Raw genomic sequence first — 17,477 nt, forward strand, 5'->3', positions numbered from 1 at the left:
GTAATTGGTAGAGTGAACATATTTTTAAGATTTCCACGGTACAAGCAACAATAAAATCAATAAATGAGTTAGTAATTGCAATGTTCACAACACTGTCACGTTCTGTCTTGACAAAATCATCGATGAGATTTTAAAGAAAATCTCTATCATCGTTTTCTCATCCGATGATAGTGACAGAAGTATCTCTGTAAAAATTGCGTGTGACCTTTCATTGAAAATAACCTTTGCCAGCCCTGATCTGGTCTGGTTGTTTAAGCGCATCGCTTCTCAACCTAGGTACGCGTACCTCCACTGAACGAAAAGCACATACAAAGACGCTATGTAGTGTAGACTGGCACGGCGCGGCGTGGCAACATTGAGAATCGATATTTTAGCGAATACTTAACACCAACACAAATGATCTTAAGTAATAATAATAATAATAATAATAATAAATACAAGCTCTAGAACACAGCATGTCATGACATTGCTACTTCAATACAACCCACGCATACTCGAAGAAGGCGATTCTGTTTTCTCACTTTGCTTCGTCTGGAAAAATTCCTTTCTGAACACTCAACTAAAAATGTAGACGCTTACGTCACATCAGCGCTGATTCAGCTTATGTCAGTTATAAGAACAACGAGCATTTCAAACAGATGAATGAACGATTAATGTAGGGTGGCTCGTATTTACTTGAGTCTGCAGTATTTTTTTTTTTTTTTTTTTTTTTTTCTTTATTTACAAGGCTTTCAGCCATTGGCTGGTTCGCCTTGGGCTCGAGTCTGCAGTAGTGCGTAGGTATATTTTAAAACTTCAAAGATCAAAAATATGTAACGTCACATAAATAAATCTTGCTGTTTTTTTTTTAAATCATGGGACACGATAGAAGTGAGTTTTGAAATCATGATTCTAAATATATTCATGTTAACGTGAATTGATCCGTAGACTTTATGTAAGATTATTTACTAGTGGAAATTTAGTGAGGAAAATGACAATAGAACCTCGTGACCTATTTTAACATTCGACCCTACAGGTCTGCCATAGTGTAGACTGGTCGCAGAGGGGTTAATCAGTCTGGGTTCGTTTGTGAAACGGCATCGGTCCACTGAAACTGGTTTTCCTGTCGGAAGGCGTTTTTTAAACTTTTTTTCAGCAATGAAGTCAACCCAATACCCAGGAAAATTTTGAGCGAACTTTTTTATTCTCTCGGTCGTCCGCTGCTGTTTTTATGGACCTTCGTTATGGTTGTTTTCTTATCAATAAAATAGCATCTTTATAATAATAAATCATAACTTTATAACCAGGGAATAACGACGGGATAGAATAGACCATGATGTCCAAAGCAGTAGGAAGTGACCAGTATGTGCGAAACTTATTGGATGCAACTGATACAAAACTTTCTTTTGACGGTGCAATATCAATAAAAAAAATGCCTTCTACACACCTATCCCAATGCGGGTACCAATCTTATATCATACTTTTGCATACGAAGTGATGTAGCTCTGAGAGTTGCGAGAAAACGACGGGTGTGCAAAAAGTGAATGTGATTCAAGAGAACAAGCAAGGTACGAGGAATGATGCTTGGTTATGCAACGTTAGGCTTGTAGGAAAAACAAGAGATACAAAGCCATCATACTACCGTCAACTGAGTGGACATGGGTCATTTGAGATTGATAAGCCGTATATTGTGTACAAGCCAGCCTTATTGTTTGTTTGAAATTTCGTAATGATAATCACAAGACATGTTTATTTAAGAGGAAACGCTCTATTTTTGGAATATGGATTAAGTCACATGCTTACGTATATTGTGTATTTCCACTTGTAAAGTGGTTCTAAAAGTATAAAATCTATTAATTTAATAAAAATGCAATCTCGACGATGAATAACAATAATGTTCATTAATTATCTATTATTTTTAAGTATGATTAAATGTTTTCACAACAGATAAACATAAAAAAATGAAATGAAACATTTTAGTTTAGTCATTTAAAACATCAGACTATTCATTGTATATTTCTTCCTACAATCACCATATTTTTTTCGGAACGCACAGCCTAGAACGTAGAAGAAGCGTTATTGTTTCTTTGATAAAGAATTTCTTTGTGACCTGAAAATGTTTAATTTTGCCTCCTAAGCGATTCACAAAATTCATTAATGGTGAACAATTATCGATGTTTACATTGCTGCCCATAAACGAAGAAACGGCTATTATAGAACCCAGATCAAATCGAGAAAAAAAAACAACAGCACGTGGTAATTATGATCTATATCAATGACCGTGTGAAAAAAGATTGAAATACTGAATTTTGAGGGCTGCGAGTTGCATAATCGAAATGGCTGAAGAATTGTCTAATATCCACATTTAGACAGCACATTTTTTGAAATTATAATCCAAACCGCATGGCTCATACGATATTTACGTGATTTTATTGATTTTTCACTTAATACATTTAAACCCCTTTAAACTCAGAATTTTGTTTGTGGCATAATAGCCATATTTTGATTTATGGGCAGATTGATCAACGATAGAGGGAGCAGTATTTTTTTCTAAATTGTCTCAAAGTCTCAAACCGTACTCCCCATGTAAAGTTGTACCCATAAATGAGTAATTGTTACTACAGAAATAAGCAAAAGTTATTCATTTGAGAGTAACCGTTACTGGGGTAAATATTGAAAGGAGCCAAAACTTATCCTGCGACGCATCATATCGTTTGAAAGTACAATTACAAGAATATTTAGATCCATACTTGGGTAGTGAACCTATGTAGGTGTGTACTTAAACTAGCTCGGTAAAATCTCCAACAGCCTATTACCTCGGCATTTACTTTTGTTGATATTTCTGCAAAATATCTGTTTGTTAGCTGATATTTCAGCAAATAGTTATTTGTTAGCTGAGTCTTGGCAATTGTTTTACTGAATCTCAGCAAAATAAATTGCAGAACTACTCAGCTGTTGGAATCTTGGCGAAACAAATTAAGTGTACAGGACAGTTTTTATCGCGGCCCCGTAACGTGGGTAGATCACCTTTTCGTGGTACGTTACGGGATTTAAGATCTACCACCGATTCCTAGTCCTGACTACTTCAAACTAGGGGAACAGTATTTTTCAGCAATCAAAGGAACACATTTGTAACGAAAACTTGTGTTTTTTGTCTGTAGCGTCCCTCCTCTGGACGGTGCGGATCCTTCGGGCGATGCGGATCCTCCGGACGGTGCTTCTGTTGGAATTGTATTTTATGGCAATGTCGCCATCAGAGAGCCCTGGGTTTGCTCTAATTGTTCTCAATACATACCTTCCAATACAGCTGTAAGTTGCCAATGCCGATCGTAAGTTCCACTACGACGCTTACTGTGATCCTTCCGAACAATAGTTTTTCGCTCACGGAAACTTTTGAGGACACTGCACACGGTAGATTTAGCCAAATTAAACGATTTCCGATTTCCGAATTGTTGATGTTTGGAACCAAATTCACATATGGAAAATCAATGAGTGTAAACAGGTGAGGCGCAGTAAATTTGTGTGGTCTCTTTCGTTCTCCGGATGAGTAAATGGATGACGGAGTTTGACGTCACACTCCTTCAACCGAGAACGAAAGAGATGAAAAATTCACTGAGCCTTATACCATAGAGGTAACTCTAAGACTAGAAGGTCCCGAAATAACGTGCTCAACTTTTTGGCTCAGCTCTGGTACTCTCTTTGGTCCCAAGCTAATCGATTCACCCCTCGAAACATAGGAAAAACCACTAACCCCTCATTTTATCTGTCAAACTTTCATATCGAATCAAAACAAACATTGCGTAGTACTAGAATTTCGACTAGAATGGGGTACGTTAATCGTTTGCTTGGGACCAATAGGCTAGTCAAGTAGTGAGCCATTTTAAAATCGTTAGTTTCGTATTGATTGTTGCTTATACCCCGTACAGACTATGGCTTATATCATGTAATATAGGCTGTCTTGCAATGAGCACTCATACATCTAGTTTTCACTGGAAATCCTATGTATAAGTGCTCATTGCAAGACAGCCTATATTACATGATATAAGCCATGGTCTGTACGGGGTATTACATATTTACATCTCATTGATGGATTTTCAGTATGCCGATTTGACAGCACATCCCACGCCTGAGTTCGATAGTGTGTGTTTTTCATACCACACCGATAGACAAGTGCGCGATTTTGACATAAGTTAGTTTGTGTATGGATTTAGGTGCTGAAGACAGCATTTTTTTTATCAAAATGCAATCCGGGTTATTTAAATAGTGTCCTTCAACTGGGAACTTTATACAATTGCTCAGAAAGTTTGCGAGGGAGATTTTCTGTTATGAAGGTAAGTTCTGTTAGATAAAAAATAAACAGGTAGATTTATATCCAGTTACATATTCCAGTGAGTGCATAAAATGATTCAAACCACTACCTTATATAGTCGTTATATTCATAGTCACGACCAACAACAAAAAAGAGCATATCAGTTATTGCGAACAAAACTTCGGAACCCCTGTTTTCGTGATTCAAGACAAATTAATACCATATTTAGGTTGGGGAAGTTTGCCCTATCCGACGATGCTGGTAATTTGCGTTCGATTGGCGAGGAAAGAATAATCATCGTTTTGTTTATAAAAGTGGAAAGTGCCTTTTCAATTGGTGGTCTACAATATATTGACTTGTTTCCGCTTTTTGATAAATCGAAATTTTATCCCTCACACTATGAATATAGCGACTATAGTTCCTTACCATAATTATAAAATATTTTTGTTTCAAAAATAATGATTTTCAAAAAAAAAACGTTTTTTATGCTCACATGATTCTCTACAAACCACTCATGGCCAACAATTTTGTAGGTCTTATCCTAGGGTAAGTACAACTTGATCTGCAGTAATATTTGGTGTAAAAATGGCTCAAATTGATAATTATTATAATTTTTAGTATAAACATTAATGATATTAACTGTCAAGCGGACAGCTTCAAAGTAAAAAAAATATAACAATATAAATTTAACGCATACACTCAATGAAGTTTCACCGTTGTTGTTTATATTTACTGCAGCTTTCATTTTTGCCTAGATTTTCGTTTTCGATAGCTCTGATCGATTTCGACTTCGACTTTTCATGATAAAAACGGTACTGGACGTTCCCCCAGCAGCAAATTTTGCCAGTTGCAAGCTCATGGCAAATCGAGTGTAATACGACTACGGAACCATCACTCTGGGACTCCGTTTACAAGGGAGGCGTAGTCAGTCGAATCCCGTTCCATCGAAGGACAGCACATTGGTTCGCAGACGATGAAGAATTCGTGGAAATTAATGACTATTTTCTGAGACAGAAGTGCGACTGATTATTTGCACTAAGATCAGCTAACAAATAATGCCAAATTTTTTAGAACAAGGAGCGGATTTTGGTGGCGGTGGCCAGCAAGATCATCAAAGAATGACTTGCATCTGGTGTGAAATCCATTTTTTTTTATTAAACGAATGTCAAATGTACACTTCAAACCAAAAATAGTCAAAAACAAAACAAAACAACTGTCAGACTAAGTATAAGATTCGCAAATATTACACATATTAAAATATTTATTATTTCCACCTAATTTTAGTATCAAAATGAATTCAACATGCCAACATAACCTTAACCTACGTCTATATTACGTAATATCAGCTATAGTCTAAACATGGCGAATCATGTAGACAAAATAATTTCTATTTATGATTTTTTTTAAATCGTTTATCTGGCCTCACTTTTGGAATGTAAATATTTGAGCACATCAATTTCCCTTAGAGAACCATTGTGAAATGAAGTAAATTAATCTCAATTCCAGTAAATTGACCGGCAATTACACATGAAATTTAAAGCTAACAATTTTCTCTATTTAACCATAAACTTCCATTTTAATTACATTCTCTTTGTTCATGCTGCATCATTGCCAGTAGGGCTTTGTTAACGCATTCATCGTGTAGCCAGCACGAAATTTTCCAATTCAGCTTTCAGTCCATTCCCTTCTGGTGTAGTTTCACACGCATCCGACTGCAGATCACGCGAGTGCTTTCGGTTTCCCTGTTAATCCACTTAATTTCTAGGGAATAAGGGAATTGAATAGAAAAGCCGCTTGCTGTAATCTCCAGAACAAATAAAATTATAAAATTAATTAGAGCACTGGAGCACACACAAAATAACAAGACGTGAAAATAAGATTTGGTTGTCCAAGCGATGAATAAAATAATATGAGGCTTATAATGACCAACAAGTCGGTTTCTTGTGGTAAATATAATAAATAGCAGTTCAAGAAAGATAATGATTTTACACCACAATAGATCAAAACACTGGTCGCAGTGGTAAATGTCCACGACACGGAAAAAAAAAGATAATGATTTGAATTTATGTCAGAATATGGTAAATTGATAGTTGAATATGTGCTTGACTACAACACCGATTTCCGTCACATCAACGAAAGGCTTGTTAATCGTTGTCATGGCAGCCACATATTCAATTCAGACAACATTCTGACAAGTTGAACCAAAGATAGAGCAATAGTAGTGAATTTCAAACAATTCCCGATAATAATTCGTCATAATCTCCATACAAACTTCGCGACCATGATCAAACCTTTGCATTTTCTGTATGGGCTAATATTTTAGGGTTATAAATCAAACAGGAGGGTGGCCTACTAGATTGCAAATACTTTTTTTTTTCCTAAATACAGCCCTAATCTGGAATATCTGGCATATCTGGAACATGGTATATGACTTTAAAGGCTAGATTGTTTGCCCATAAGATGTCGAGGGTTTGAGCAAGCCATTTGGTCAATAAGACCTCTTGGGACTTCTATACTTGCTTCATAAAACTAAAGCACGTTCTACACATCTTTTAAAGTATGTGCAAGCTTTATAAAATTTTCAATTTAGAAAATGTCAAGTAATTCGTATGGTTTCCGTAAAAAAAATCTTATGCAAAATCACGATCGAAGAGAATCTAATCACTTCATCATGCCTATGTTTTTTACCTGGATGATTTATTTATACAAATCTATTGCTAATCAATACCCATCCCTGGATTTAATTTTGTTCGCAAATTCTATGTGCATCGTACTCTTAGCTATCATTTGGAGGCTTCCAGACAAAGGATAGTTTTGGGGCACTGTACACAGTTTCGACTGATTTTTGATTCACAATTATTGTGTTGTGTAGATCACATCATGAGTCACATTCACACATCTGACTTGATCTAAAACACGTCGTACCTTATTACTCTTAACCATTAACAATAATTTAATCCTACCTATATATGCACATATGATAGGTGCATTGTACCGAAATAAAAGTATTAAGAAATATTGAATTGTTTAATTTATCACTTTGAAAATCCCTTTTCATGCCCTGGCTTGTTACGAAGCCAAGTCGTGTGAAAAAGCTTCATCCATTTCAACCTATTATTGTGGTGTTAGCGTTCAGTCCCATCACCATTGTGATCAGTTCAGGCTTTTCTCATTTCACCGCTTGCTATAGTTAACTATGGCATAACAAGCGCTGAAATTGTGCACAGTCAAATGTGCCTACTATGCCTACGTTACGCGCAAACCGTCAAAGAATGCCCTGCATTAACCCTCTTTCTCTTTCATTTTCATTTACACTCTGTGGTTGATATAGTAGGCCCTCTCTGGTAATTAATTTCACCAGCGGTTTACTTTTGTTTAGTTTCCATTTGAAGTTAAATTTGTGGGTCATCTCTCTAATTTAAATATAAAAAAAAATGAAACAAAACAATAACAAAACCTACGTACGAGTTCAAAAACCTCACATTTTCGATGAGATCGTTTCTATTAATTACTTGTTTTTTCTCTTCACCAGGTCACGTCCCAGGATGCAGAATTCGCTCCGCACGTAACGGCCACGTGCAAATCGGGATCTATGAACATCAGAATTCAATTCACCACTCCTTACAACGGTGTGGTCCACGCGAGGGATTATCGATCTCCAGCTTGTATGACTTTCGGAAACGGATCGGCCGTGGTCGGACTGAGTCTCAACTTGTTGGCCAAACAAGGCAACAGCGAATACTGTGGTATTCTAGTCAGCAACGTGAGCGGTGGAGAGGTAAGAAATTTGTCATGCTTTCTAGTGCCACTTTTTTTTAATATTAATTGTGGTGAGTCATCAATATAAATGTCAATTTGAATTAAGTATTACTCTTAATTGGTGCAGTAGCTACGACTGGGATAAGATACAGTATAACGATGAGGCAGGTACAATCATACTCCAGGGAAATCGGGAAATTTAACCTGGAATAACCTGTATGAAATTAGATTTATTTTCAATTTTTTACCACGATTTTGAAGTTTTTACCTAGTGCACGAATTTTAGTTAAATTAGTGAAATATGAATGATCTTTATTATGATTAAAAATGAGCAAAATTTCAATAAGTTTAGCTTTTTTTCCTTGATTTGTTTTCCGTCGATCTTGTTTTTCGTGCTGAGCACCAATGCTACCGACGCCAGGGAGGCAGCTCCCACACCTAGACCCTTCCGAAGGAAGGCGTGATCAGAGATGTTATGCCTCAAAACATCCCGGCGGCGCCAACTGGGATTGAACCCAGGCTTGCTGAGGTGAGAGGTAATCACGCTTACCACTACACCACCGGCGCCGCTAATAAGTTTAGTTCATTATATTTCAATATATTAAGGTTTTTCAAGTAAAAGGCATTTTTCACAAATTGCTCTTACTTTTAATAAACGCAACCAAATAAGCCCAACACTGTACCAATAATTAATAAATCTATGATGATTCAGCAGCTAGAAATTCAGCTGTTTTTTTTTTCTAAAATTTAAGGACATCTGTACGGTCAATTTTGAGATACACTGTATACAGCAATTTTACATGAAAATGTACTACTCATTTTTTAAATGTCCTTCGATTGTGTGCAAAATGCAACAATGTACGTCACCGTGATGACTCGTTGTCACTCTAAGCTCTGAACCATTTGGTGAATTATTTTAACTTTTGGTTAAAATTTGACAGATGGAAAGTTATCGATTAACCCTGCTATTCGAGCGTGGTTATTTCTGACAGACAAGAAGTTAAATTTTGACGACCGTGGCTCGAAAACCGGTCGATCGACAGCACGGGGATTTTCGAACATAAGAAATAACTTTCGAAATGTCACTTGTTAAATTTAACTCAGCAAATGGTTCACAGCCTTAATTTTATTTTCTCCGTAAAGTAACACCCTCAATAAGTGGCAAATTATGAGCTCTGCAACTTTGTAGAACATTTTAATACCATAAACCATCACTCAAAATTTTTAATTTTTAAGTATCATCCTAAGGTCGTTCACTATGATGTTGTATTTTATATGGACTGTTTATTGCCAGATAAGCAGTAATTACACAAAAAACAAATAGACGGTGCTTTAGACAAGCATTCATCCTCAATGTGTAAATACTGCGTTAGCGTTAGCGTTGTTATGATATACTTCGTAGATTGGATACTAGCGACACTCACGTCTCTTCTGAAATTCTCAGTTAGACTACATTCAGGAATAATGCTGGGGAGTAAATTAAACATTGTAAACATTAAAGTAAACATTGGTTCCAATCTAAACAAGAGTAACAGAAGCATGACTGTCGCTATTCCCGGCCACGCCCATCTTTACCATAACTAGGGATAGGGAAGGAAATGTTGATGTAGTACTTACTTAACGAGAGGCCACCGACTTAGCGACACCCTTATAAGTGCTACGGAGTTGAAGGGTTTGGTAGGGTATGCGGTTAGGATTCACCTCAAGTTGTCGATGCAACCAAAAGTATGTATTGTTTATTTGTTGTTTATTTAATATCTCGATAGCCGGCTATCGAAAGAACATATTCATTTTGATTAGTGATCATGAATTTTAAGAGTCATGAGCTTGGGATTAAACCCATGATTTTCTGCTCAGTAAGCAAAAACGATCCCTCCTGGGTCATCAAGCATCTTAGAACCATAACGCTTCGCGACAATACAGGACTACGTTTTCGCTTGATATGCAAATAGTTTTCGAGGTTAACGTTCAATATCAAATATACAAATGATGGTGGCGATTTATTGTGCTGTGGAAGAGCTTGGGTTTTAATCCACGATTTTCTGCTCAGTAAGCAAAATCGATCCCTCCAGGGTCATCGAGCATCTCATAATCCACAGCGCTTCGCGTCAAAGTACGAATATATGGATGAACTATCTATTATTGAAAAACTATTATTTACGATAATTACATGAAAGGAATAAGATAAAAGCTACAAACAAAACGTGACTACTAAATTCTCAAAAAGATATTATCCCAAATATATTTCACGCAACCAGGAATCTCAAAACCATTAGACGCTATAATGATACTCTGCACATGTTAGACACAAGAAGAGGCCAAAAAGCAAGCGTCCGACACACAAAACCTGCCAAATCCACTTGCAGTCACAATCAACGATTCTACAAATCGTGAGCGCTCACGAATCATAAAACCGCTGACTGCGACACTCTGAAAGCGAAATTGACAGGCTCTATGCGTCAAACACCCGCCCTCCAATCTCCTCCCGCATCCAACGACACAAATCTCCATTACAACATCTAACGAATTCAAAACTCCGAAAATCACTCATCTATAGCAAGTGAGTGGAAGCAACCCTGCATGCAACCATTCTTCATGATACACTTTTTCTGCCTATCTTTCAATTAGGCCTGTGGACATGCGTTAGCTTCGAAACTTCTAACCAAACTGGAAAAAATTTCAGATCACAAAAAAAAATTGAAAAAAAAATTTTCAATGGTATTATTGATTATTTTACGCAAAAACGAGCAAGTAATATTAAATCTTTTGTGTCGTATGCTAATGCCAATTGACTGTAACAAAAATAATATGCTAAAATAAAATAAAATTTTAATAAAATGATATGCAAAATTTACTAGAAGATCATTACTTTATTGGTGAGAAGTTTCTAATAAGCCCTACCAGTTCCTCTGTATACAGAACAAATCTGATACTATAATCAGAATTGCTCAGTCTGCATGAAGCAGCCGATTTCATGAAGGAAGTTCTATTAACAACCAAGAATTAATCGTTTGAGGCATACTGAAGCATTAAGAAGGTGATATGTGTCACTATAGGAAATCATCATCGTTGCAAATATAAAGAAATTAAACATAACCCTTTGCTTCAATACCGTCAACCTCCATGTCCATGGGGAGGGCATCCTCAATATGTAAATACTGGTGATCTCAAACTAGGTAATACCAGCGCCGGTCACGCCCGAATGCAGGTCAAGAAAGGAATGGAAGTAGAAAAATCCTCTGAACTGCCACGAGAAATCACTGTGATCTTAGATTAAAGGGTTGAGTTTGCAACATGATTTGTTTCGGTAAACTATATGCTGAATTTGGTGTGCTAACGATCCTATAACGCAAATGAGCTTGGTATTGAACCCACGATCTTCTGCTCAGTAACCAAAAACGCAATTGCAAGAGTATGCTAAAAAGTACATGTAGGGGAAAAGGCGGTGAAGGTGAATAATACAGGCCAGGAGGGAATATCCCTCACCGCCCCTCTCCAACTTTGGTAAAGAGAGATGATCAAACCGATTTGTACCTTCCTAAAGTTGTCCTTGCTCGCATTCTACTCTCTATATGGAATTTTCACACTGCCGTACTCAATTCTATACTTTCATCTCCTCATCTATCGTATAAAAATTACCACTTTAGTCTGTTATTTGAAATTAGCATCTTCAACTAAACTAAACCCTGGCGATAATAGGTAAAGATGTGCCGAAGCTGTCATTTCCCCTACGTACATACAAAAAATAAGATCCTTAACCCTCTCCTTTCCACAACTTTTTGGTCCGTCTCATGTTTGTCAATCTACCATTAAATAGTCAGTATTTATTTAAGCTTCCGCATGTGTTCATTATGCTCGTCCATATCATCTACATATCTTGAGAATTCAACTGGGTAACTATTGAAACAATTAGCATGCTATTGATTTTAAACAAAAACATTGTTTAATGGATTCGATCATTTAAGGCTGTTTGGGACATGTTTCTTCTAGCACTTTTTGCAACCAAAGTGTTTTATTTCAATATCAAACTTAGTTGTTAGTTTCTGGGCTACCCTACAGTCCTACATGTATTTGTGAAGTTGTAATTTTTTTTCTTTAAAAATCCGTAAAAATATATTTTAAATAAAAAAAAAAGTTTTACGGTTATTTATGTCAAGTCCTTATTTAAAAGTTAACAATGAAAAATAAACTAAAAAATATTCTTTAAGAGACTGGGTTCATCTAAGATTTACTTCCTCTTATGATATTTCAGAATGTGTATTTTCGTATTTTTTGAACGCAGCGTTCCAGTATATTTTTGACTATTTAAAGGTTTTAGAAGTCTTAATATCACTTTCAAGATGCTCTCAATCTGCAATGCAAACAATCTTTAGGGTTGCATTGAACCTGTTGACAAAGACAACAAATAAATCTTTCCTCACCTTATCCTACCTTAAAACTGGTATTTGATTTTGATTTGTTACACTTATATCAGGGGATTTTGTTTTAAAATTATCGGACAAATTGGGCCGAAGGGTTTTCGATTTCTATGAAACTTCGCCCGTAGGTAGATTTCATGGTTATATTAACAAAAGTAAATTTTTCAAAAAAAACAGGGATGCCAATATTTCCAGAAAACTTGAGTTAAAGTTTTCTGATTTTCTCGGACACCACCAACTTAAAAAAAAACTATAACAATTAATTGACAAAAATTGCTTGAAATTTGGTCAACTATTCATAAAAAAAAAACAATTGGAAACAAATTTCGCATGAAGGTTTTCACCACTAAAGAAAATCCATAAGAAAAGCTGTGGAAATTATCGTCTGTGCCATGGATTTATATCAAAACAATGTTCTCATGTTTTAACATTTATAAACTTTTTTCGGTGAAAATTTCAGTATCGTATCTCATACCGTTTTTGAGATATGCCCGAAAAACTGATAACCGGTCTAGCGCTCTTCTTAAAAAAAAAAAAAAAAAAAACAAATTGTTCGTTCTCCTCGCACACCGTCCGTATGTTTGGTTCAAAAGATATGATTTTTTGATGTTGGTGGTGTCCGAGAAAATCGGAAAACTTTAACTAAGGTTTTCCGGAAAATTGTCATACCTGATTTTTTAGAAATTTACTTTTGTTAAGATATCATATAAATCGAAGACCCTTCGGCCCAAACCTAACCGGTAATTTAAAAAAAATCGCCAGTAATCAAATGCCAACCGGTGTGTAACACATATTCACTTCATTAAAACTAAGCTGGGAACTATTTCAATGTGAATGTTACGTGGATACGTCCAACTTAATCTAAAGCAAGATATGATATGATATTCTTGCATATGAACGAACGAGAGAAAAAAAACTAGTCCCTAGCACGAATTGGGTGAATGAATCTGGCGCACACCGATCGGGGCCAGGTTGTAAGTATGAACAGGAAAGTTCACGACTCTGGCACAGTGCCTATGTAAATAACAGCTAGGGCAGCCCACTTCATTCGATATATCTTACTCTGCAAGAAAATCCTACTTGCGCACTCCTGCTGTTAAATAAGAATAAAGTACTCTTGAAATGGACCTTTCCAATTTGTTTTTAAATTTATGTTAACTTTTTTAAATTCAATAGGTAGGGGAAATTACGGCTTCGGCACTTTTTATCTATTATCGTCAGAGAGTAAATGAAGTCTTTGAGCACTGTCAACACCCCCTGACGCTAATAGGTAAAGAAGTTCCGAAGCCATCAATTTCCCTTTATGGCGCAAAGATTCTTTTAAACTTTGAATATTAATACAAGGTTTAGTTCACCAGTCTTGGACATAGGATTCCTATTTTGGCCATACCTCAGAAAAACGATTGAACCACAATTTTCGTACTTTTGTGGGCGATATGTATGTGTACCCCGATGAATATGATTTGAATCAATAATCTTAACAAAACTCAAGACCTCAAACTTGTAGAAAACGTTAATATCGCCAAAACATGGCCAAAATACGAGCATGGTCAATATACGAGCATTTTCCCTACTACTGAAATAAATAATAAAGTCAAACTTTGTTATGTGCATCTGCTGCCATGATTCCACATCCAATAATAAATTAGAGAATGTTGAGCGCTATATCTAAAATGTGTGTCACGATGCTATTTGCCGGTTTCAAATGTTTTAACGAGGTGTAGTTTATTTAAGGTGATTTATTGAAGAACTCAAAAATAGCCGTCATATTGGCTATACCCTATCACTTCAAGTTTTCTAGAGCACAAATCATGGACACTGTTGCGGCATTGCTCATAAAATTTAAAATCCTTGTTTGCACTGCAGCAAACGTTAAGTTCCAGTTTCATTGTTGTATGTTGTATGTGCTCTTGCAATTTCGATCATTCAGATTAATTAGAAATTAGCAGTTCACCAAACAAATTTCAACCAAACGATATGTTTGTTAGTAATTATTCGGTAGAGACGATACCTCATTATAGTGTAATATTTGAGTAATATGTCCAATCAGAATAGCTCTGATGTTCCTATAACCCTTTATAAGGCAGTGACAATAATTTGACCAGCAATAATTAATATTTTTTTTGTTCAGTCACAATATCTTTATTTTTTTTAAACTGGTGGAAGCTTCTGGCATTTGTCAACACTCCGTATATATCTGAGACAGAACAAATGTTAAATGACAATTTGAGAGCAATATTTGTGTCAACAAACGGCCATTTTTATCAGAACAAACATAACTGTTGTAACAATTTCCGTACTGTCTTTTAGTTAAATTGATGCCAAATAAAAGATATATGTTTGTATTAAAAATGAGCAAAATCTCAGCTCATTTACCAAATGTTTCTTAAAAATATAACATTTTGAAGAAGGGTAAATAAAAAAGAAGAGGTTTATATAAGTTGTTCAAACTTCCACCTGGCTCAATCAATCGAGCCCAAAACTATATAATATAGTCAGTTTACAAAGTCTTTTTTTTTAGGAAGTATTCAGATTACGTCCCTCTTTTTACGAAATAAATCCCAAATAACGAGGTTTTTTACGAAGCAAATTTCAAATAGCGTTTTTGTTTATGGGAATCTTGGAAATACCGTGAAATACGTCACCAAATGGGTAATTTTGGAATCGAGGTAACGTGTAAGGACTGGAAATCCATGTCTAACACCATTTTGAAATCCAAGATGGCGGTTTCCGGGGATGGGAAACACTGCCAAATACCCCACAATATGGGTATTTTTTTTAATCTGGGTGACGTGTAGGAACCGGAACCGGGATTCAATGTTGGCGCCATTTTGAAATCCACGATGGCGGCTTCCGGTTAGAAAAAAAATGTAAAATACTGTCAATAATTATGGGGACAATATGGATATTTTGGATCCATAATCGGAGTGCCATGAAGGGTCTGAAAATCCATGTCTAACGCCATTTTGAAATCCAAGATAACTGCTTCCAGTTAGAGAAAAAACTTGTAAATACTGTGAAATATACCACAATATGGGTGTTTTTAAAATCGGGGTGAAATACAAGACTGCTGCTTACAGTTATAGAAAAAACTTGAAAATACTGTCAAGTACCCCACATTATCACTCCGATTCCAAAAATACCAGTACTGTGGGGTTTTTGACAGTATTTATAAGTTTTTCTCTAATCGGAAGCTGCCTTCTTGCATTTCAAAAAAGCTTCATACATGGATTTACCTACGCGTTACCCCCATTCCAAAAATACTTATATTGTGGCGGTATTTGACAATGTTTTCACAAAACTTTTTTTGCGGAGTAAATCCCAAATAATGAGGGTTTTTAACGCCCTGTTTCGATTTACGAACACTGTGGTTCGTAAAAGGAGGTTCCAGTGTATAGTGAACCCTGAATATTTTTACAGTCGGTAGTAAGATTTCAGGAATTTTTATGCACACCCAGGACCTCTTTAAACGATTTGGAGAAAATACTAAATCTTTGTGTGTGTGTGTGTGTGTGTGTGTTTTTTTTTTTTTTTTTTTTTTTTTATAGTAAGGTTTAGGAAAGCTTCAAGAAGCCTGGCCTGTAGTGAAGGTGGCACGGTGTGGTATCCACTAATTGCCTAGTGCAGCTCCACTAAAACCCATTCCTTACTCTCTCCTCTGCCTGGATCCCCCCGGGACCACTGTGAAGCGACTACTTCGGGGGGTGGCTGTGCTCATGCACTTGTCGTACTCTCAGCGCTAGCTGGCGTTGCTAGATCGCTGCTCTTCTCTCCATTTACGCTGCAGCTCTGACATAATCTGTGTGACTGCCCTGCTGACGGCATTCCAAGAGTCCTCCTCTCGACACATTTCATCAACGACATTCTCCACGTTAAGGACAGGCATCTCCGTTCGCACTGCCTCGAACCTTGGACAGTCAAAGACCACATGCTCCGGCGTTTCATCGACGTTGCCACACTCCGGACAGAGGGGTGACGCTGCGTGTCCGAACCGATGCAGGTATTTCCTGAAGCAGCCGTGGCCAGACAGGAACTGCGTTAGGTGGAAATTGACTTCTCCGTGTTTTCTGTTCACCCAGGTCGAAAGAATCGGTATTAGTCTATGTGTCCATCTACCGTTCTCCGTCGTGTTCCACTCCTGTTGCCACTTAGCCAATGACTCCACTCTCACAACTTTCCGTACTCTTCCGGCTTCTCTCTGCCTGTAGCACTCGCTGTCCTCCGCCAGGGTGATGCCGATAGGGATCATACCGGCGATAACGCATACTGCTTCCGACGAGATGGTTCTGTACGCACTCACGACTCGCATGGCCATAAGCCGGAACGTACTGCTCAGTTTCCTTTGGTTCTGCTTCGTTTCCAGCGCTGGAACCCAGGCTGGACCTCCATATCTCAGTATCGATGATGACACGCTGGCCAGAAGACGCCTCTTGCTATTGCTGGGACCAGCGTTGTTCGGCATGATTCTGGCTATCGCGTTGATGGCCTTCGAAGCCTTCTCACAGGCATATTCGACGTGGCTGTTGAAGTTTAGCCGATCATCGATCATCACACCCAGGTATTTTAACACACGCTTCGAGGCTATGGTGTGCTCCCCGACGGTGATTTCTGCCCGCTGTACCGCTTTACAGTTACTGACCAATAACACTTCCGTTTTGTGGTGGGCTATTTGCAGCTTCGCTCCTTTCATCCAGTTACCAATCATGTCGATTGCCTCGGTTGACAACACTTCCACCTCTTCCAGCGTCTCGCCTGTTACCGTCAAGACGACGTCGTCCGCAAAGCCAACGATCTCAACTCCTTTGGGCAGTTTCAGCGTTAGCACGCCGTTGTACATCCCGTTCCAGAGCGTTGGACCAAGGATGGAGCCTTGTGGAACTCCCGCTGTGATCCTAATCGATCTCTGTCCCATGTCTGTCTCGTAGACCAGAACCCGGTTCTGGAAATAACTCCTCAGGATCCTGCACAGGTAGTCAGGGACCCTCATTCTATGCAGTGCTTCGGTGATGGCC

The 17,477-nt window shown here is 37.4% G+C and overlaps 1 protein-coding gene across 1 annotated transcript in view; it reads left to right on the plus strand.

The window, feature by feature from the left end:
- The window catches only part of LOC135703627 (uncharacterized), a 67,899-nt gene extending 52,573 nt beyond the window's left edge, over window positions 1–15,326 (plus strand). The window contains exons 3-4 of the mRNA XM_065224905.1: window positions 7,821–8,066; window positions 15,264–15,326. Of these exons, the coding sequence (XP_065080977.1) occupies window positions 7,821–8,066; window positions 15,264–15,326 (309 nt within the window). The remainder of the gene's footprint in view (window positions 1–7,820; window positions 8,067–15,263) is intronic.
- The last annotated feature ends 2,151 nt before the right edge of the window (window positions 15,327–17,477 follow it).

The sequence above is a fragment of the Ochlerotatus camptorhynchus genome, unplaced genomic scaffold (genome assembly GCF_037179485.1).
Source record: "Ochlerotatus camptorhynchus isolate MF236.1 unplaced genomic scaffold, CSIRO-AGI_Acam_v1.1 ptg000216l, whole genome shotgun sequence".
NCBI classification, from domain to species: Eukaryota; Metazoa; Arthropoda; class Insecta; order Diptera; family Culicidae; genus Ochlerotatus; species Ochlerotatus camptorhynchus.